Here is a 24,667-nt window from a genome sequence, read left to right as displayed (position 1 = left end):
ATATATAAATATATTATGCAAAATATATCATACTAAATATAAGTATATAGTAATATACATGTTGACATTGTAAGTCAACATCTCTAGTACATATAATACACCTTTGTCAATCACTAAGCACATATAATTAAGATATAATAACCACTCACATAATAAAAATGAATATTAGAGCTCATACTAGTAAAATATGCATATCAGTATGATGTGCAATTTATGAATCATTAAAACTACATTTTTAATTTAACCGTAAAAACCCTGTAATAACAATCCATATCACCATTTCATAAGTATAATTATCAATAATTCAAACTAATTGAAACAATGAGTTGTTTAGATTAAGAAAGCTTAATAAGTTCCAAGCTACAAATTAAGATAAAAATCTAGAAAATATTGGCAATTAACCGTCATTAAAACTTTTCTCAAAATTATATACATATATAATTTGCTCAAATCTAAGCCACACCACACATTTTCAAAAGATTTTTGTGAAAAAAGTAATTAAAAATAAGAATAATTTATAGACAAAAAAATTGCTTTAAAGGAATGTATAAAAAAAAGCAATTTGATAAGCTAAATTTTCTTTCTTTAATTTATTTTTCACTAAATCCTCTAAACATCCTTTAAATGCATCCATTACAAGCATTTTCTTTTTTAGGTTTTTTGGAGAGTTCCTGGTATTCTATTCCACACAGCATTTATTCAGTCTTCCATATTTTCAGACGTCATCTGACCATTCTTGTGGGTATGCACTAGCACTATCATATTACTGGGAAATTTCTCATTTCTGGGCACCATTTTCCTATTTAATATTAAGAATGGTAGTAATTTCTTGCCATCTGGCATAATACATAGCATTACAGTGACATGTTGTTTTTTACATCCTGTACTAACTACTTTTAACTTCTTTTTCATCCTCTGAAGTTATTATATAATTACATGGAATATCAAAATAAAGAGGGGTTTCATTTACATTTTCAATACCATTTAATTCATATGTGTGTTTTGCATGAAGTCCAATGATAAGTCGCTAAAACTGGACAAGCTTATCTTTAAAATCCCCTGGAAGTTTCTGACAGATTGAAGTTCTCTATCTGAGAATATAAATCACTCTTTATAAAATTTCCGCACCAGCCTCTTGATGTATCAAAATTTCGAATTTTATATTTATAAATGACATCCCTTGCCTTCTATTGCATAACATTTATATTGTTATTGGAAACACTTTAGCTGAAGAGCATTTTTTATAAACTGAGTAATGTGATGCATCTTCTTGGAGGAAATCTTTCTGTTTTGGTCCTATGAAACCTCTTGTCATAGATTTGCAAGTAAAAATAAAATCACATTGTTTATGTCATTGTCAAACATCTGTTTCTTCAATGTCAAAATATCTAGGAGCTGATTTTCCATGTATAAGATCACCTTGCTTTTTATCAAGCTTTGTAGTGAACTCTTTTTGATGTCATTGCTAATACAGTAACGATAAGACTGACGAAAAAAAGAAGCAAATAAGAGTCAGAATTGAAGCTGTGCGTTTTTTTAAAATCTCTTAATGTTGGAAACTGTTTGAAGAGAACTCATGTGTAACACACATTTATGTATGTTAATTGCCATAACTATAATGACTGTAAACAGACTGGCATGTACAAGTCACAAGTATACATGTATGTACTTCCATGCCAACCTCTATTGGCAGAATGTTAGCATTTCTCATTTCACCTGGAAGGTTCTGGTTTTGAATAGCAGTCAGGCTTGACATTATTCATGTGTTGCAAAATTCATCTAACTGTAATTGGGCATCAGCCTGTAGCAATAAAGCTTGTAAATCAGCTTGTAGCAAATAAAGGAATGAATAGGTGAATTTAAAAAAAAATAATATCAAAGGTTTGATAGATAGAGAAATAACAGGATACTTTGAGATGAAAAAATAATCAACATTTATGGAGAATTCAAGACTTAAATAGAAGCAGTAAACAATCCATCATAAATGCGTATTAATTTCCACAACAATATTTTCAACACATTTATAAATTATAGAAATAAAAATTTATTCCATTGAAATCCTAAATTAATTGTAATTAAAAAAAAATTACTTACATTGAACCAGAAGCTGCACCAATACCAGAATCAAGACTAAGTTCAGAAAAAAGTGATGATTCCAATTCTGATGCGAGTGAATCCGGATTGTGAGTAGGAAATGATGAATGTAACGAAGGAAACAAAGGTCCTCCACGAGCCTGTGGTGTACCTTTCTTTCTTTGTTTTTTTAATCCATCTTGTGCTTCTTGTAATAAACTAAGTACTTCTGCATAACGTTCTTTTAATTCTGCAAGCTCTGTAGTCAACTCTGATTGTGTTTCTTTTGCCAAATTCAGCATACATGATAATTCTTCGTTTTCAGTTGTCAGCTGTAAAAATGATACAGAAGTTATTAAGTAATCTTATAGTAGTAGTAGTAGTAGTAGTATATAGTAGATTACTTGAATCTGTAATAGATTTCCCAAATTGCCTTTTTCTTAATAATATTTAAATCAAAACATGTAAATTAATTAATCAAATATTACAGTACAAGTATATTCAATAAAATTAACATCTTCAGTAAGTTACCTTGTTATTTTTTTTTAACCACATTTTCTAACCTATACTTAAGTAATAGCATTCATGGATGAAAACCTATAATATTCAAATATGTTACTATAACTTGTATTGGGAATATTTAAATACTTAATTTTCAGCATTGTAAATCCACCATATGTAACAGCCAATAATACTATTCTTTACTCACAGTTTTAAAAATATAAATGACATGAATATAATTAAGTAATTTCACACATCCTTCTATCATAACTTTACCAAGAGAAATATATTTTTAAGCTCATCAAAATGTACATTAATTTTCCTTCAACAGTTATACAATAAATAAAAAGTAAAAAAGGAAATAAGAAGTTAGGACATCCATTAAAAGAAAAACATTTTTAACTTATTTTTTATTCCTAATCTATACATTGCAACATGTTTAACTAGTTAACAATAAGCAACTCCATGGCCCAATATGATGAGATTGTATGACATATAAATGAGGTGTAGTCTTGCACAGACTAAGGTAGACCATTACTGAGATGTGTGGTTAATCGATCCACTGCCTAGTACTTTAAAATATGTATAAAAATAACTTGCCTTTACTAGGATTTGAACTTCAGAACCTTCAACTTCAAAAATAAGCTGTTAAACTGATTTGCAATGACAATTTTACCAGCAGACCAATCCAGTGGGTCAAGAGTATCTTATTTAATAGTATAATATTTAAAAAAAAAAAATACTATAAAAGAACTATATATGTTTATAACTTCAATTTAAGAAAAATAATATAAATAAACAACTATATTTCACAGTCAATTAACTCAAACAGCTGCTCCAATCAACCACAAATTGCTTTAACAATAAATATAGTATCTAATTTGGCAGTATTCAGCAATAACACTGAAATTATTTTAACCTTGTTTTATGTGTTTTAATTTTTTTTTATAACTGTTGATGAAGGGTACTCTCAAACACATTTAGGCAATGGATAACACCGAATAACAGAAACTAATAGATAAAAGTGATTTTAGATTTTTTCATTTTTTATAAATAAATATTTATAATATAAAAAAATGGTATGCATAAAGAAAGCCACCCCCATTTAAAATTTAAAAATATTCCTTAAGATTGTTTAAAATTCTTTTAAGTACAGAATCTTTCCTAAAATGCAATTCTCAGTTTGTAAAGCGTACATTCTGCCAAAAGGAAGGGAGAGTTACTTAAACCAAAGAATAAACGGAAAAAAAACATTTTCTATAAATCTCTGATAACTGTAAAATGAGTTGCCTATAAAAGTAAGTCAATAATGCTTCCAAATCTCATTCATAAGAATTAGGCAACTACTTGCAACAGAGTATATGATTTCACTGGCAGCATTCAATATCAATTTAAAACATATCATACAACATGCTTTTAATTTATAACAGTTTCACCAATTCAGCATTTTGCTTGAAACATGTATGCCTAAATCATTTTCAAAATAATCTAAAATCCTCTTTAAAGAATATATAATTTTCTATTAAAATATCAACACTGTGATTTTATAAGTTAAAATTTAACTCATATTTAACAACTTTGAGAGATTACAACTTTTTCCACCAAAAAAAAAATAGTGAAACAAAATTTTCTGTTAAATTTTTGAAATCTTGTTCTTACATTGAAAAATGAACAAACAAATAAATCTTAGTTTATTTCTAAATATATTTTGTAAGAACCATGTAGCGTTCATTAACAGAATAGCATTTAGTTAGCATTACAAAACACTACCAAATGAAAAACGATACTGTAAAATATGGTATGGTGTCAGTTTAAGCTATCCTGCTCATCTAATAATATGATGACCCAGATAAATTAATGAAAAAAACCTTAAGCCTTGTAATTTGATAAACATAATGAAAATAATCTTTCCACTTTAGCACTTCCAAAGCTTTATGTGATAATTTATATGCACATATGCAAATTCTGTTTGGCATAAAATAAAGATTAAAAAATAATAAGATTTAATCAGTAAGCATGTAACTGGCATAGTTAAAACGTTATTGCAAGTATGAACTTTGCTGGACATATAAAAAAAGAGAACTTATAAATGAATTTTGAAATTTTTTTAATTTGTACAACTAAAAAATAATATTACAGAATCATATACATTAAGTATATAGAGTGAATCAAGGAAAATATCAAATAGCAACTCAACTAATTAATTACTATAAGAATAAAAACATAATATAATATATATCTATAATAAATATATCACAATCACCTTGCTGATCTTTTGCTCTGCAACAGATAATTTTTCTTGGAGGGAATCAGCAAGTGCTTTATTTGTTCGACTATCTTCTCTATATCTATCGGCTTCGTGGGTGATACCAGAAAGATCAGTTCGTACGATAGAAAGTTGGGTAGCAAGATCTGACATGAGTTGTTTTTCTTGCATTTCACAGTCTTCTGTTGCAGCGGCAAGTTGTGTTGCTTCATTTCGTAATGATGTATTCTCCTCTTCCAGGCGATGGATGCGATGTTGGAGCATATCCCAGTTGATATGGCCTGAGGGAGTGGCTGTAGAAAAAAAATAAACATGATAAACACTAGAAGGCTGAAATTTAAAACTGTCAGATGGTTGACAATTATTAAAAATGTGTAATTTTATAATTTTATTCTATAATTACTTTATAACAGCATGTAATATGTGTATAACTGAAACATGAAAACAATCATCCATATAATAGTAACCATTTGGTTACACAATGTAAATTTAATACGGTACATCTGCATAGACATTATATTAGTTTTATTTCTTATTTATTTTCTGAGAGCAATATACAAACACATGCTACTAACTTAATTAATTTGGTCTTGAAATTTTTGTGGCCAATCATTATTATTATTTTCCAATTGTTGAATTGTTTACTTAAGCTGTTTATTAATGTTATCATTATTATGTGCTATTAGAAGGTTCTTTTTAGTCATTGACTTAACCCTCATTCAATGTATTTCAAAATTTAAATGTTATAATGCGATTATGTGAAAGTGAGAAAGACAAAGATCTCTCACAATATATTAAATATATCTTCATAATATTAAAATTATCATTAATCTATGAAATGTGTACATTTATTTAATGGGTCCAGCTTCTGTGTGATGATTAGCTCACGCAATCTAATGTTGTTGCAAGATTTTCCCATCTTTCTTAAATAAATAAATACATACATACATAAATAAATAAATAAATATATATATGTATGTATGTATGCACACGCACACACTTTAAAGAATAAAAAGAAAAGGAGCCGCTAACTACTTTTCAAGTGAAATCACTTTATTCTTATTTATATAGTTTTTAAAAAAACAATACACTTTCAGTGTATAAATAAATAAATTTTGTAAATGTCCAGAGAAAAAATTCATAATAACAATTTCAATGTTAAGCTTTAAATTAAGCTAATTCATTAAACAATTTGATTTACTGCGTGATTGATTTTACAATTTGAATATGATTTTAAATTCAGCAAGACAGTAGTAAATTGAGTGATTGGATCATTCACCAATGAGAGAGCAACCTTTCATTGTATCAAAAAAAAAAATTTTTTTAATGTACATAAAAATTAAAATATACGTTTACAATTCATCATGTAATTTTACATATTTTCAATTAAGTCTACAATCATCTGAATCTGGACCTAAACAGAGATGTCAACAGTTTACAAAATGCAGCATAAATGAATATTTCCACTTTGATGTGGATTTTAAGAATTAAATTTCATGACACATGGTACTGCAAGAATATAAAGAAAGCATTTTTCTATTGCACTGGCAGTTTGATACATATTTAAAAATCACAACTGGTAGAACATCAACAATTAAATAACAATCAAAAATTAAAATGGTCAATCTAGCCTATTTCAGTGCATACACAGTAATTATTTTATTTATAGTACAACATTTTATAGATGTATTTCTGGGTTTTATAAAAACAAAAACTGGATTGATCAAACATATGTTTCCTTTACGAAACAAATGAAAACTTACAAGTGCTTTAAAGAAAAAAGTTCTTTATTGTTTATTATGCTTAATTTGTAAATTATAAGGAAAAAAATTGTAATGTTTCAATGAAAAATCCTTAAAAAAACTACAGAACTTGTCCTGAATGATGGTTAAGGTTAATAAATGATTTACTGTATGTAATAAAGAAAAAAGTTAAATCAAATGTTTGAAATATTTATCACATACAACATTATACTTACTAGGCTCAGATCCTGAATCATCAACATCATTGGTAAGAATCTGAATAAGTTCAGTTTTCTTAGTTAATTCATGAGAAAGCTGTGTTATCTTTTCGTTGGCAGCACGTAATTCAGTCTCAAGAGTGCTAACATTGCCCTCTAATTTTTGGTTATGCACCAATAATTCTTTTCCAATACGTGCTGTCAATTCTATATCTTTTTCTTTCTGCAAAACAAACAAAAACACTCGCATTATAAATCATACACTACAAATATGTACCAGATTTATACATATCATATATATTTATTTATTTAAATATGAAACATAAATAAGTTTGAATAAGACAAAGAAAGTATAATTCTTGAACTGAATTTATATTAAAGAGTAAAGTAAAACTACTTAAAGAAGAAGAAATAAAATATTTTCTCCCAGTTAAATAAAGTATGATGGGAACAAGGAAAATGGATACCAAAAAGAAGGCAATAATTAACCCACATAGAAATCATGAAATATGCCAAACAGACATGATTATGTGTCATAGTTTGCTTCAACATCTCACCCAATGGTTGATACTAAATCTTCCCACAAATCTTTTGAAGATTGAATCTTTACACCAGATTAGAACAGGATCAATAATTTGTAATAACCTGTTCAATTGTATGTTGTTTTTCCTTCATATACTTAATCATTTGACAACAGATTCACACTTCCTAAAGATAAACATCTTTATTCATCTCTAGAATTTATTTGCAGATACATCCAAATAAACTATTCAGTCTACCCCCACATGACAAAATTTATTTAACTACCAAAAATAAAATCAAACATATTACTATTTTTTTTTTTTTTTTTTTAATTTAACTACATAGATTAGCTACTTCTGTTTGATAAAATAAATTACAATTTTACTTTAATTTAAAGAAATCTCTTCTGAGAATACTGTTTTTTCAATCATCATTCTTTTCAGTTAATAACATGTAAAATAATAATCACTTATTTTAAAATTGTCAATAAGTTGTGTCACCAGATAAAGTTTAATAAGACCATCACACACAATATCCTGTGAACAGTATTAAATAATAATACTCAAACAATCATGTTTTCTAGTGATGTCAAAATGAATAGATCATGTTTCTTGCAAAATTATTATTATTATAAATAATATAGTACACTATTACAGGTAGTACTTGTATAGAACAGGAAAAGTGGTATACTGCTATTGATGGTAAATTAACACAATCCCTCATACTATCCACTTCTTAGGCATAAAAATTTGTTCACACAAATGTTAATAGACCATACAAAATTCAATTATTATTTTTGAAACATTAGAATTAATGCAACGTTGCCATTTTAGGTTGTCCAAAGTTGGAGGATTTGCAAAGAAGATTAAATATACCCATAGGAAAATGCAGGTAAACTAAATAGTTTTATTATGTTTAACAATAGAAAATATTGAACTTGACTTATTTCAAAGATCAAATGTTGAAGCAACAGACATCATCTATGGGCATGTGTTTTAATTTTTGCTTGTCGGTTTGTTACAGAAAACTTTGTATCTATGATTACGTGTAGTGTCTACTTAGAAAAGGGATAGTGGGATATAATATAACTGTCAAAAAATAATAGATCTGCTGTTCCATTTCTAATAAGGTAAGAAGTTCCACTGATGCTTGAGCTTGAACCAATCCTGCTCTGGTAATGAATTTTAGTTTCGGTGTTGATTATGAATAAATAAATTTATCTATAACCAGTCTGCCTTAATAATATAAGGAAAATAGATGTTAGCAACTTAAAAGGCTACTGTTACAGTCAACAGGCTACATCAGGAGTACCTGTTTTCTATTAAAAACCTTAAATCTTCTTGGCATGGTTTCTTCAGAGAGAGGTTTTGTATAATACAGTTAAAAAGAATGATAAAAATTAAAACTGATTACATATTGAATCTAGGGGATAGTATTGAGTTTTGCAGATAATTAGTATAAAATTAAAAATCACTAATATACTGTAATTTATATTAGATTGTGTACAAACTTATTTAGAAGTTGTGACTTCTAAATTGTTATTGCTAAATAATTATTAAATTATTATTGGTGGCTGTATTAATTTTAGCAATTATGCGTAACAACTCTCGGTATTTACAGTTCTAAGATCACTACTAATAAATCTATAAAAATTGTTTTTCTACACCCAAAACAAAAAACTGATTCAATTCACAAGAGTTTTAAAGGCCTAATTCTTTATGTGATGTTTTTTATTAGGTTTTGTTTACAAAATGTGAGAAAGTATGGTAATGTTATCTAAACTGCTAGATATAGACAAATATAATTGTCCTTCTTAGTCACAAAAACTACCTATCACATTATTTTTTCTCTCAAAAGGGTAAGTGAGGGAAAAAAGGGGAAATAATAAGAAATTAGGAAATGAAACGTAGATGTATACTATATTAGAGATTTCAGAGATTTAACTGAATCCAACATCTGTTGTGTTGTTGCTAATGTTAATACTGTGGTTAGGTAATGTACACTCGTTTATAGAGTAATTTTATTAGCATTGAACTTCCCTTTTATGTGATATCTTTTATTTTTAATTTCATTAATTAGAGACATTTTTATTTTAACTGGAAGTGCAATTGGTAGTTTCATAATTTATACTAACTGTATTGTTATAGAAGAACCTTTGCATTTTATAAAAATGGATTACGGTGTTCAATTGGCATTCACACTGAAACAGTATGTCACAAATTTACTTACAATAGATCTTCAGTATTGCACAATATTTCTGAGTTTACTGAACAGCAAATAAATTGACATATTTAAGAAGTGGATGTACTAAAACAAGAAATATCTGTACTTTTCAAAAAACCGAATGTTCAGATAAATATTTTCTTATTAATGGGAGAAGATGCTCTGATCCATTTTGCTGTCACACTATCCAGTTAAGAAATCTCTTCGAGAAATATCTTTGACACTTAAACTTGTTCAGCACTTGACATTTCTCCTATTAAGTTTCAAAAATTATTGCGCAGTGTAAAGGAACCAATTTAAAAAAATAAAGTTACAAAAATAGCCGAGTCAGTAACCAGTAAATTAAATGATTCCTTTGATTTAAATATTTCTACAGAAAAAAAACAGTTTAGTATCATAAAATTATCCTGATTAGGTAGGGAATATAAAGAATCGATCATTAAAATAAAGGAAAAAATGAAAACAGTTACATTAACCCAGGAAAAATGCAATATTCTATGTTTATTACCAAGCAGCTGGAGCATTCCAAAAATTCAAAATGAGTTTAGTGTTAGTCAGTATTTAGCCCATCAATACAAACAATTAATGAATACAAGTGGAATTTTGCCACAAATCGACAAAAAGAAACCCAGTCACGTAATTGATGAAAATGTTATTAAATGTGTCCAAGATTTTTACCAGAATGATGAGCACAGCCGAATGATGCTACGCAAGAAGTATTGTGTCTGTAAGTCAAGCTGATGGGAAGAAAATTAATATTCAAAAAAGGCTTATCTTATGTAACTTAAAATAACTGTAATATACAGAATTGTAACATAATTTGAAAATTGTTTTTTCAAAATTTACTGATTTAAGATCTAAATGTAAAAAACATGTTATCTCCTCTAAAAATGAAATTTGATTACAAAATTCTTTCAACCATAATATGTGATACAGAAAATAAAACATGCATGCTGTCAGTGTGAAAAATGTCCAGGTACTAATGAAGTGCTCAGATTACTGTAAGAGAGCTGGGATGATTTTGATTCCGAAATTATTTTCAAACAGTGGGTTTCTGTTGACCATTGTGAACTACCTACTCAAATTCTTCCATTTCAAGAGTACTTGGATTAACTTACTGAAAATTTAAATAATCTAAAAGGCATCATTTTGTTGCAAAGAAACAAGCTAATTTCCTCAACATTAAAATAGAAAACTTGTTGGAGGGTGAATGTATTGTAATGGGAGACTTCGCTCAAAATTTTCCTTCTGTGATAATAGATGAAGTCCAGTCATATCACTGGTCAAAAACTTATGCCACAATACATCCATTTCTAATATATTTTAAAAAAGAAGTATAATTACAAAGCCAAAGCTACTGTGTGATTAGTCAGTACTTGAAGCACAATAGTACATTGTTCTTCTGCTTCCAAAAGCAAACTATAAATAAAGTACAAACACTGTTACCATAAGTTAAACAATTTTTTTTTCTGATGGCTCCTCAGCCCAGTATAAAAACGAAAAAAATTTCATAAATCTGTGCTACCATCAAGAAGATTTTGACACTGCAGCTAAATGGAAATTTTTTTGCCTCATACCATGGAAAAGGACCATGTGATGGTATTGGTGGAACTGTAAAAAGAACTGTGACTAAAGCAAGCCTTCAAAGGACAGTCAACAATCAAATTGTTACACCTTCTGAAATGTAGACTTATTGCAAAGACAATATTAAAAATATAACATTTATTTTCTGCTCTAATAAAGATGTTCAAGAGACTGAAGAATACCTCAGTTCTAGTTATCAGGTAATCACAACAGTCCCAGAAACAAGAACCTTTCACAGTTATGTTCCAACAAGTCAGAAATGTATTCTGAAAGTTTGGGAAATCTCTGAATCAGAAAAATTTACACTAGTATCAGCACACAAGGACATTAGTGTTACCGATTGCTTTATAGGTTTACCAAAGCCAACCCACCGGGTTGGTCTAGTGGTGAACGCGTCTTCGCAAATCAGCTGATTTGAAAGACGAGAGTTCCAGCGTTCAAGTCCTAGTAAAGCCAGTTATTTTTACATGGATTTGAATACTAGATCGTGGATACCGGTGTTCTTTGGTGGTTGGGTTTCAATTAACCACACATCTCAGGAATGGTCGAACTGAGAATGTACAAGACTACACTTCATTTACACTCATACATATCATCCTCATTCATCCTCTGAAGAATTATCTAAACGGTAGTTACCAGAGGTTAAACAGGAAAAAAGAAAGAAAGAAAGGTTTACCAAAGCCAAAATGTAAAAATTACGTCTGCTGCATATACTATCGTAAGTGGTAGTTAGGCGAAGTCATTGATATCAAAATACATGAAAATGAAGAGGAGTATCGAATACACTTTTTCCATCTGCAGGGTCCTTGTACTTTATTCAAGAAATCATTGAGGGATAATCAAACATGGGCTCAACTGGAAAATATTTTAAAAATTCTCAAACCTTCAGAGCTTTTTCTATCAACTACTGGAAAACGACACAACAGTACACCAAAGATGAATGAAAACTTACAGCTCTACTCAATAAAAAAATGGCAGGAATATAAATTATGTTAGTTTGTATCAAAAAATGAAGATTTATTCATAACTTCCATTAGCGCAGGAAAAAAATACGACAAAAATAAACTGAACTTGTTAATGTATTTGAATTATCATTTTGTAATTATTATTTATCGTTCTGACTATATAATAATTATCATTATTCATTCTAATGAGTTTACTTGTAATTTTTATAATCTGAAAAAAAAACCAACATAACATCAGTATTTTTGGATACGTTGTTTAGGATTAGAAGGAAAAGTGTTTTTAGCAGTTTTGTTGGCTTCATTATCATGAACCCCTTTGAGTAACAAAATAAATTTTATGTGGTTTTAAAGTACGTGTTACTGTGAACATTTTAGATTTTTGCCACCTGTCCCACATGTGGTTTGTGGGCCCCAAAAATGAGACATTTTCTAAATCTTATGATTGGCGGCCATTTTTTTAATGAAGGGTACTTGGTAACAGTAAAATTTTTTTATAAGTACTACTAGTACCTAAGAGTTAAAAGGTAAAAAACAGGCCTGTTACCCTAAGTCCTTCATTATTTATTTTGGGCCCAAATTTTGAAAAAAGCAATTTGTAAACATAACTTCAGTAAATGCTACAAGATTTGGTTATTTAACAAAATTAATTTTGAGTACACTAAAAATGAAGTTCCATCTTTACTCTTTCCAAAAAGCCCTTTTAGACCCTCTGTATGATTTAAAATAAGAATGCTACAGCTCATGGAAAAAGTGATGAAAATGGCTGTTTTTACCTGTTGGCAAGTTAGAAAATAGTTATTACTCAAGAAAAATTTTTTTTAAGAATATAAAAAAATATTTTTTGGCTATTACAAGGTGGGTTGTTATCATATACCAAATATCATCAAAATCTAAACTAGTGATGCAATAAAACTTTTGAAAATTTGTTGAATTAAAATGAAATACCCGAGTATAATCTACAACTGCCAACACAGTTTATGTCATTTTTTAATGTCATTTATCTAGAAGGTCAAGTTACTCTGTTCTTAAGCACAGAATATAATTTAATTACAATTTTATTCATACTACAAATTATCTTTAATTTGAAAATTTTGTTATTCACTTAAGATGATCAATTTTAAACCTAGTAAAACTTCAGAGGGCTGAACTTTGCAAATAGGTCATATTTTTTTATATAGATTAACATAAAAATACACTATGCATGATTTTTGATGGTGCATTTAAAAAAAATTCGCAAGGTTGTGTTTTTTGTTTCTTACAATGTTTCTAAAAACAAAAAATGTGTAAAAATTGAGGTATAAGGCAAAGGTAGTGAAAGATTTTACATAAAATTTCTTACATTCCTCTTTTTTAGTAAATCAAGTTTTAGAACAAAATCCAACTAAAGGTAAGATGTCCTAAACAATGGATGGGTTGAGAGACCAGAAAATTTATTTTACTATGGGTTTGATGCTTTTTTAGTTTAATATACTATTACATTAGAACATTTTTTAAATATTGACAGATATTTGATACAATTTCATTTGAAAGGGTGCTGCCAAAAATCTGCTCTACACCTATCAATAAAGATCTGGATTTGTAAGAGTAGCCAGTGCATAAATTAATAATTAATAGGACCTATCATTTTATCATATTATGTTATCAAGGGCACACTTATGCAATTATATTCCATACCATTCACAGTTGTTCATGCACTCCTTGCATGAAAACAGTACTGATTGTATTTGTTCACAGCTTTTAGCACTACTTAATTATAATGGTTTTTCATTTTAATTTGAATATTTATAATTTTGAAGTTTTCTATTTTAATTTTGTGTTTGTTTTAATTAATTTTTTTACTAAATTTATCTGTATTTTTTTATAAGTTGTATCCATTACTTGAAAGTAATTAATTCCTTAATACTTGAGCAATAATAAAAGTTTTTCGAATACAATTTTTTTAATGAACATGTCAATTGAAATAATCTGTAATTTTTTTACACAAGTTTAAAATCTAGAAATACTAATGAAAAATAACAAACAAATTATGATTACAACCAGCAGAGAGAATTCCAGAATACAAAAATTCAGCGGTTAAAAAATTAATTTTATTATCCCATCTATATACTGATCACTTTTCTGAAAGATCACTTTCTATAGAATTAAATTCCCTTTTTTACAAGATATTATTATTTTATTTACCTAACTGTATGCAGAATTTTTTTTTGTAATGCAACAACATACATTTAAAAAAAAAAATTAAATAAAGAAAGCATTATAAAACAATTTTAATTAGTATATGTGCCAGTTATGAATCTTTCTTTTATAAAGAAAAAAAATCCTTTATAAAACTAAGATAATAATAATGATAAGAAGCTTTACTTAAAAAAGGATAGTACTTCCATAAAATTAAACAAACATGTATATTATATAAACACTGCATTTGAATGACTATTTTAATTTTATTTGGAGGAAAACAAACAATTATGTATTTATCAAAGTAAAGAAATACATTCATGTGTTACAAAATCTACCTATCCATCCATTTTTCAAGAAAGAGAAATAAAAAACAAAAATGAGGTTGAGTTGAAAGGAAGGAGTATACTGAATAGCCAGAGAAAAGAAGCATAACAAATATAACAATGTGACAAATGAGAAAAACTTATATAAATTACTCAAGAAATGGCATAAAAAAAAGGGTGAAATTCTTTAATCAGCTTTACAGAACTAAGCAAACAAACCACCAAACACAGTTTCGGGATCACAACTTTACAAGTTTGATTTTAATTTACAGAACTTCTAAAATACCTTTAACATGACAATGTAAATGATGTTCAACTTAATTAAGGACATTAGAGTAAAGTGTGCCTGCAATAAAACAACAGAAAACCAAACTTCAAAATTTATATTTCATTAAAATAATTAATTTTAGTGGCACAATAAATTCAAGAAAATTTATAACATTTTTTTCATCACCTTCATTTTCTCTATCACATGAAAAACTTCATAGTGGTATTGATTTAGCTTGACAGTTTATTAAGTTCAGTTGAATATTTCCATCCACTACAAAATTCTAGCGATGGCAATAGTTCTACTTAAGGAATCCTCGTCTTAGACTTTGCTGGCTCTTAAATTTCTGTACAACAATTTTTGCAGAACGTATTTAAGTCAGTCTATATAAAATTGTAAATAAATAAATAACATGCTGATTCCATCACAAGTGAAAATATCTGATCTCCTGAGGGACTACAGAAAAAATGGATCCACACAACTTGGAAAGGGCAGGATGTAACTCCTTTGAGTGGGGTTGTTTTATTTAGCAGCAGCACTGTGAGAACACATATCATCAAAAGCCATCCATTCATTACCTTATCTATAATCCTACCTTCCCGGTGATTATTGTAAGTTTTTATTGACACTCTACAGGCCTATGTTATCTGAATTATTGCATACTAGGTAATTTCGTGATTTAGTGAGACTATTCTGCCTACAGATGAATCTCCAAGGTCAAATAAAATATATATTTCCTGACTGGTAGCTGTACAAAAGTGGTTAACTGGGTAAAGCCAGGCCACCTAATACTTCTTAATATAATACAATGCAAAATTCACAGAGCACAAACAATTTACTTTTATGATTTGTTTTAAAACTTAATTCCAAACTTTACACATCTCTTTATTTTTTAACATATAACATTATTTCAAAAATGTTTGTTATCTTTCTTATTTTTCCATTGTGCCAGTATACACAGTATGTCTGAAAAGTCCCTGAACTGAATTAAATAAAAATACAGATTTACAGATAAATGAATTTACTCACAACAGCCCTCTATATAAAACCCTTCTCTAGTTATACACTCATTGCAGCACCGGTAGAGCCCGTAAACTCTCTGGAGAAATCACTATGTGGGATCACCTTCAACAGCTCGGTGCAAGCCCTTTGCATGGATGGAATGTCGTCAAAAATGCGGCCTTTCATCTTTAACTTGAGTTTTGGGAACAGAAAATAGTCTGCTGGAGTCAAGTTGGGTGGGATAAGATGGTGATTTGATTTGCGGCATAACATGTTAAAACTGTTGCCATGTGTGCCGGGTCATTGTCGTGCAAGAGTCCAGCTGCTCGGAACCCAGTATCTAGGGCCGAATATGATGAATGCGATGCATCGGGCGTTTCATTACTTCCAAGTAAAATTTAGAGTTCATGGTTTGATGAGTTAGGCCAAATTCACGCCCTTTGAGTTGAAGAATGCAATCAACATCGTTTTCAATCTTTATTTTTTGCTGCCTGACTTTCGCCAGTGTTTGTGCTCTAGAACTCAACCAAGCAGCAGATTGAAGCTTCGTTTGCAGACTTCACATGAAACGCCAGCTTTCATCCCCAGTTACAACTGTTTGCAAAAAATTCGGGTCGCTATCGGGAGTTTCAACGAAGTCTTGGGCGCAAGAAAGACGCACCTGCTTTTCTTCTTCGGTCAAGAAGTGTGGAACGAAACGAGAGCACACCTTTCGGCGGTTCATTTTTTCTGTTAGAATTGTACGTACCGCGTCTTTAACGATGTTTAGTTCTGCTACGGCCCGAAAGGTGAGATAAGGTTGTTCGAGCAGAAGCGCGCGCGCTTTTGCAACGGTTTCGTCGTGAACAGCTGTTGATGGCCTCCCGCTTCGTTCGTCGTAATCCAACGACTCTCTACCGTCTTTAAACAGTTTCCACCACGTGTATGTTGTGTCGGGCTTCTCTGGTCCATGTCGGGAGCTCGCATAAGGTCATATAAACACGACGTGACGAAACGTGATGAAATTTTATAAACACACTCGTCACACATCGTACTACACAGTTCTTGGTTGTCCAAGAGATGGCGCTACTTGTATCGACTACAGAGATTTAAATCAGGAACTTTTCAGACCTACTGTGTGTCTATTATTAAATGCTAGACACCATACATAATTGCATTATTTGATACACCATTCTTGATGAAATGTTTTATGTCAGATTGCTTTCTTTAAGCACTCTTGCAATATTACTTTGATGCAGTAAGTATCAGAAAAGTAAATCACTGCAGTTTTTCTCTTCAGTATTACATAAACAAATGTACAATAAGATTTTATTGTTTCAAATTGATAATAAATCTTAATTATAAAAAAAATTACATTTTAACTTAGAAAGATTATTTATTTAATTTGCAAAGTAACAACAGTTACGAATGGATAATAATGAATTTTGTAACTTGTAAAAAAGCTATGCCTGACTAGACTTGGACCTGGAATTTCCAGGTAAAAGGCAAAGATGCTACAATGGAGACCAGCAGTATATACAGACAAATTATTAAGAAAAAATTAACAATGAAGTAACAAAATTAAAGAACTTAATTTAATGAATTTGTGTGTTTGTCGTTACTTTATTAGTTTATTTCTCTATATGCAATGTCACACTAACATCACAAGTACATGATAACATCTGTATCAGTTGTAAGCTACTGCTAGCTGTTCACTATAAACCGATACAGCTTTCAGAACTATTAACCGATAACTATTTCTTGTTTTTTTTTTTAAATGTGTGATCTAATCTAATCCATACAATGTTTTAATAATTTAATTATCATTAATCACATTTTAATCTATTATCAAAATATGCAGAGTCTTGTGTGCCAGTAAATAATAATCGATATGGATAAACAATGTTTTTTTTTATAGACAATATTCTAAATACCAAACACTCTTCAAAAGAGTGTAAGTAGTTAACTAATCACTAGTGATAATATAAGATGAAGCAAAATCAACTGATCCATTAGGTCAGATAATCAGAACAATTTTGGGGATCATTAGGCAAATTTTACAAAGAGGTTTTTAGGACACAAAAGAAAGTTATTAGAAATGTAATTAAGAGGTAAAGAAATATGGAACATCTAGGAATCTTCTAAGATTTACAATTAATCACTGTTCATTATTTATTAATGATGCAATAATGAATTGTGTGCAAAAAAAATTTTAAAAGAGATTTAGACACTCATAATTTTAATACAAGAATAATTTTTTTGGAAATGACAGAACCATATTATTTGTATGAAAACAATCTTATGTAGGGGCAAAGTTCATAGAAAAATGAATGCCATGGTTGACATTAGTAACAGTAATAATAAAAAATATTTTATAAAACTCTAATGAAGAATCTTTCTCACTCCAGTCATAAATAAGTTTTGTAATCAGAGATTTAGGATTAGAGGATTATAATGAAGTTTAACTTTTGACTCGCACTAACTCACTACTGAGTCATCAGATGATGGTACAAAAATTAATTCTAATGATTCTTCTATACTTTACAAGAATAACTCAGAGGGAGAATATTAATAAAAGTTACCTCTGAAACAAAGTTTAAGCACAATAAAATCTTAATTTAGCTTCCAATAATTAGCAAAAATAAATGTATATACCATATAATATATATAATTGCATTAGTTAACAGAGTAAATGACAATCTGGGAATTAATAATGCATGTAACTAGACAAAATACAATACAAAATCTTATTTGATGTAAAGATAAACAAAATACCTACATGAAGATTCTATCTCAATAGTATATTTTCTACAACATAATAATCTAGATGTTAATATGTGATAATAAAGATTGTTATTGTTGGTAGTAGATGTAACATTATGAAAAAAAACCCTCTTTATATAAATAGCTGCTGGTGATGCATTCAGAAACGATCATTAATGTTAAGCAAAAAATAACTTACCAAATCACGAGACAGCAGATAAATGCAGCCTAACAAATTAAAAATTTTTACTTCTGCATAAAGTGATTAAAACAGCAATAACAACCGCACTGCACAAAATTACATAGGGCAACTTGCCATGATGTGGGTACCAATTTTAACAAATTGATTCAGATAAATATTCAATGTATCATGTATTAATTATTTATTATTTAACCAATAATATAATTTATAATTTGTATTTCATTTATTTATCAGAATTTCTAATTTTCAAAAATATTATTAAAACATCAAATTCTCAATGATTTAAGGTGCAACTAACTATCTTAGTTATTATTACTGAATTAATTACAATTGATTACATTTTTCTAAAAAAAAGTCTCAACTTTTATTAAAGAAAATTAATGTTGTATAAATACCTCTTCAAGAAGTCTTGTTACTGCCTCAATATCATTGTAGGTTTTTGTCATTTGGCTCACACGGTTACTACATAGAACTGTAACAGACAAATAAAGAAGAAAATAAAATATTTATCAAAATCAATTTTTTTTTTATCATAAAATAAATACTAAAAAAATTGGGCAGACATCAATTTTATAAAATGATTTAGGTGGATAAAAAAATAATATTTTCACCTATAAGCTTAATACACATGGATATACATACACAAATCTTTTTAATAGAATGCTAATTAAGCTCCATCTCATAAAACTTTACAAGAAATTCTGACAACCTGAAAATATTATGAATAGCCGGATAATCAACAAACATTATAAGTTTTAGCAAACATGTAAAAACTATGTTTTCAACCTATATTCATAAAAATTGTTTACACAATCATATCAATATTCACTATATTAAAAAATAGAAATTAATATAAACTTTTTACAAATTATAGGAATTCATAAATAAAATAATTTTACAAAAAGGAAGACAAAATATGTATATAAAATATATATGTAGTAATTTTACTACAGGAAGTTAATTGGTTAGACACAAAACAGATTCAGAAATGGTAAATATTAATATAAAATTTTTCTACAATTAAATTTAAGGGAAAATTTGATGAAAAAAGAAAAAGAAACAGGGATTCGTACAGTACAACTTCAGATAAAAGGGGGAGAAATATTAAGAAGCCAGTTTTATATTGTAAATACTGTAATTACATGAAATTAAATAATCTTACAACTGACAAAGCAACGGATAGATGCACAAATGAAAATGCTGTGCATTACTTTTTTACCTTAACTCTCACGTTTCAAAAAAAGGACAGCAACAGAATATGTATAAAATATTTAGCCATGTTTTTATAGCAGAGTTAAAAAATGTGAATTAAAGTATGAAGCTTTAAATTGTGAATGACATTTACAGCTGCCACATCAATGATAAGACATATTATTATGTAATTATAACATAAGAAAATTACAAAATTTTATCCAGAACATTAAAAATAAATAACTCAAGTGTTTTTAACCTGTACTTTAAGAATCTAAAAAAAATCCATATTTAAAAAGTACACTTAACATATCATATATATATATATATATATAAAATAATAATTTACAGGAGGTGTTGAAAATGATATCCACCCACATCTATGCACTTGTCAACACATTTGACCATGTTCCTGGCTATTCATGTTAGCTGTATCTAGTCTTATTTCCTGGATGGCATTATTTATGGGATTGCTCCTATAAACAATTTATTTAAAGCAATCCTGCAGAAAAAAGTCTGGACTAATTAGAATAGGGGATGATCTTGGTGATCACAATCCTTTAGAAATGATTCTTCCATAGAAAAGTCCTGTAGCATCTCCATAGTAGGGTGAGCCGTATGGCAAGTGATGCTGTCCTGTTGCAACCAGCAGTCACGCTCATCCTCTTGCAGTAAAGCTATGAACTGTTAGTTATTTTCTTGGTAGATGGCAGCATCAATGTTTTTTCACAAAATAAGGGTCCTATTATTTGTCGCCTTGGAAACACACACCACGCCTATTTTTTGTGGGTAATGGGGAGATTCAAAGAAAATGTGTGTGTTTTCAGTACCCCAGGTTCAGTAGTTGAGACTATTAACATACCCACCAAGGTTAAACCATGCTTCATCTATGAAAAACACTTGATCTAAAACGCCAAATTTGCCTCTAATGAAGTTCTTGAACCATTGACAGTAGTGAACCCTTTTAGAATTATCAGCATTAGTTAGCTCGTAGAAAATTTGCATTCAATACAAATAACATTTCAACATTATTCTCATAGCACCTGTGCTAAACCTAGTGAAATGTTCTTTCCCGGCTTAGTCTCTGCAAAGATTTAGCAGGAGATCTTGTAACTACTGCTTTAATGTCCTGTATGACCTCCATCATTAAAACTGACCTGTGTCGGGCACATCTCTTGTCTAATACTGAATCTGTTTTGTGAAATTTTTTAACTAACTTCTGAATAACACTTTCATTAATGCTTCCTTTTAAAATTTCTCCTTGAACTTTTGCCAACATACAACCTGAAATTTCATCACTAAATAAGTTTCCACCACAAATACCTGTTCTTTAACAGTTAGCCACATTTTAACAAACAGGGTGGCATTACTCAAATGTGCAGGCAATAAACAGTCCAGCACTCCAGCTCCAGTCATACCAACATCTTCCACATTATTTTACTTATCTCACTCCAATACATACATTTCAACAAAAATATGCATTTAGTGTAAACTACTGAGTGATGGGGCCTTTTTTAATTTGAACACCCTGCGTGTATGTGTGAAGTAATTACATAATGCTCTCAAGTTAAAGACAATATTGTTATGTGTGTAAATTTATGAACATTTTGCAAATAAAGTTCTGTGTTTCACTATTAGGATAATAAATAATGCCAACATGAACTTTTCCAAAAAAAAAATATTGTTCCTAGTATAAGTGAGGAGACATTAAAAATGTTTCAATGTTCTGATATAAGAGATTTAACTTTTAAAGATACCAGAAAAAATCTCATATTTAAGAATTAACAAATGAAAATTTATAAAAAGTAGAGAAAACTTCTAACAAAAAAGAGAAAAGAAATAACTGAAAGAACTCTTATAAAAAAAGCTTTTTGCCTAATTGATGAAGCATTGCGTATTTTAGCAGAAAAAGACCCTAAATGACCAAATAGACAACATTGCAGTTATTTAAAAAATTAATCAATTTAATTCTCTCTTTATTTTTTCAATTATAAATATGCACATGGTCTCTGGTTCAATTCCCAGTAAGGGTTTAACTTTTTTTTCACCTATGATTTTTCCCATTTCACAACAAAAATGTAAATATTTTCATAACAATTACAAAACCAAAATTATGTTTTTGTAATATGTAAATCTATCTCACTTGATTAACATAATTTCATTTACCAAGAATATCTTCTAAAACATTTAAACAATGGCTTACTATAGTAGTCTATTTTTTACTGATGCAAGAACGATCTTTGTTCAAGATAAACCTTTTACTGCTAAATTTGAAACGATTATGTTAATAGTTAACAAATTACAAAGAATGTATTATTCTAATTTTTTAACATATGTTCCTGGATTTACATGAGAATAATTTAAGATAAAAACTAAAAACCACGAACAACTTTAAATCTATTCATCGGCCTACTATTTACTGTTAATAATTCAAGAAATTTCTCAATTTAAAAGAATATAAAAAACAACAGAAACTATTAATGAATAACTGCTATTCATATTAGTTGGGACCTAACAATAAAATGTTCTTTTCCTTGATACTGTATGTATTCACTATTTTATGATGTTTTTTCTTCAACAACATACAATTTCAAACTACATGATCGATGTGTAATTCAACTAATGAAAATATAGGTTAAATACTAAACAGGAAGTTGAAATATGCAAGCAATAAAAACACCTTAAATATATATACAAAGCCTTAAAAAAAATCTCATGAGTTTCATTAAAAATAAATATGCACAAAAAAATTACTCGCACCAACTAGCTAAAATTAAAGAGAAAAACAAGATATAAATGATAGTACCACACTAATAAAAAAAACTTGGGCAAATGAGTAACAAAACAATATAACTAACTACCGAATCAAAATAACATTTGATTCCTTAATTTTCTCACTATCGCTTAGATGTTCTTATTTTGAAAGCGTGGAAACCGGTGACCCTGAGGTCCAAAGCTACCAGTTGAAGCCTTTCTTTTAACTATATAATCTTCATACCATACCCCATGCTAAACAAATAATATATTACACACTCTGTAACAGCAATCTACAGATTTAAAACTTAAACTCATCTAAGATTTACATTAAAATATATCAGAAAACTTTCTTCCAGAATTACTATAGTTAAAATTACTGCACATGCAGCTCTTCATTTAATGTTATCATGGTTGATCACTCATGTAACACTTAATAATTAAATGATAATTGTAATCCAAATGCTTTATTAAACACAGTAAAAGATCATATAAAATAAGTTATTCAACCCTCAATCTCCACGACAAAAAATTAACTGAAGTACGCGATCGATTATGATTATTATTTTATTCACTTAATTATACCATCATCTAACCTACACATCCACCAACTACAAATAAATTAACATAAAAAGTTAACCTAAAATTAATAGCAACACGAATTGGCAATCAATAAATTGAAGAAAAAAAGATGAATATACCTTACCATACATAGGTTTATATACATTAACCTTATTATTGTTATTCACAGATACAGGAACTGTAACACAGCTTTTACGACTGGTAATTTTAATTAAAATACAAATAAAGTAACAGATTGAAAGAGTAAGAAAATGTACTTCTTAGATATAAGAAGAAAGTAATATTTTAAAATTTAAAAAAAATCTGATGAAAAAATTATACCTTCAACACATAATACTCTCTACTATCCACTCAGATATGAAGTTAACTAAATCTAAGTGATTGACAAGATCAAAATAGTCTCAAATTCCCATCAGAGACTGTGTTGTGCTTATGGCAGGTCCAGTCTTTGTGGGTCATACAGGGGGAGGGATTTTAGTCGTTGAGAGCCTGACACTATCATCTGTACAAGTGGATGGTGACGGAAAAAAGTGATTGACAAGTGCTCTAGTTACCAAAAACATTTGTTTTTAAATGTTACAGACCTATTTACAACTAATTTTATATAAGGAGTAATTAAAATGTTATTAAAAAATTATAATGTAATAAACAAAGATAGAAAGAAAAATAATCAGGAATTGAATATTAAAAAAATAGGGTAACATCATGAATGCTCATCTGCCCTAAGCAGGTGCCTTGTAATAAGTCCATCTTCTAATCTCTTCTCTTTCCAACTGAAGTTTTAAGCTCCAGATAACTAATAATTCCCTAAAAATACTAATCAATTTTTACTATTTTTCATCCTAGTTTTCCAACCTGCTACTAATCCTTTTGGCAATAATTTAATCAGGTCTTTTTTCTCATGACATATCCCACCCAGTTGAATTTCCTATTCTGAATTCTTCTGATAAACCTTCTATTGTTGATGTCTCTTCACCACTTCATTTTATATGCTGGCTATCCATAAAAATATTCATAGTCATCATGCCAACATTTTGAACACATTCACAGTTTCTAATAAATTTTTCCTAATTTGTTAATAATATATATATATATACTATTTGGACCCCTTGAAAACCTTTAAATGAAGTTTAGTCCAGTTAACGGAGTCAAGTTGGAAGATGCCATTTTAGTAGGGACCCCCTCCTAACATCCTGCAAAAGAGCATCAAAGAACACAGTTGTAAGTTGACCACTTGTCCTTGTAAATCACTAGGTGATATATAATATATATATTTATGATATCTAGATTTTGTTAATTCAGTTCTAGAAGGAAGTGCAAATGATAAAAGT

The 24,667-nt window shown here is 28.9% G+C and overlaps 1 protein-coding gene across 9 annotated transcripts in view; it reads right to left on the bottom strand.

The window, feature by feature from the left end:
- Positions 1-24,667, bottom strand: part of milt (trafficking kinesin-binding protein milt) — a 370,892-nt gene that overhangs the window by 24,939 nt on the left and 321,286 nt on the right. For all 9 annotated transcript variants that reach the window (XM_075364617.1, XM_075364618.1, XM_075364619.1 and 6 more), the window contains 4 exons: positions 19,205-19,281; positions 6,819-7,023; positions 4,838-5,133; positions 2,095-2,405 (listed from right to left, as the gene is read on the bottom strand). In XM_075364617.1, coding sequence (XP_075220732.1) covers positions 2,095-2,405; positions 4,838-5,133; positions 6,819-7,023; positions 19,205-19,281 — 889 coding nt within the window. The remainder of the gene's footprint in view (positions 1-2,094; positions 2,406-4,837; positions 5,134-6,818; positions 7,024-19,204; positions 19,282-24,667) is intronic.

The sequence above is a fragment of the Lycorma delicatula genome, chromosome 4, assembly GCF_047948215.1.
Source record: "Lycorma delicatula isolate Av1 chromosome 4, ASM4794821v1, whole genome shotgun sequence".
Taxonomy (NCBI): Eukaryota; Metazoa; Arthropoda; class Insecta; order Hemiptera; family Fulgoridae; genus Lycorma; species Lycorma delicatula.
This window is presented reverse-complemented; position numbering and strand designations above follow the sequence as displayed.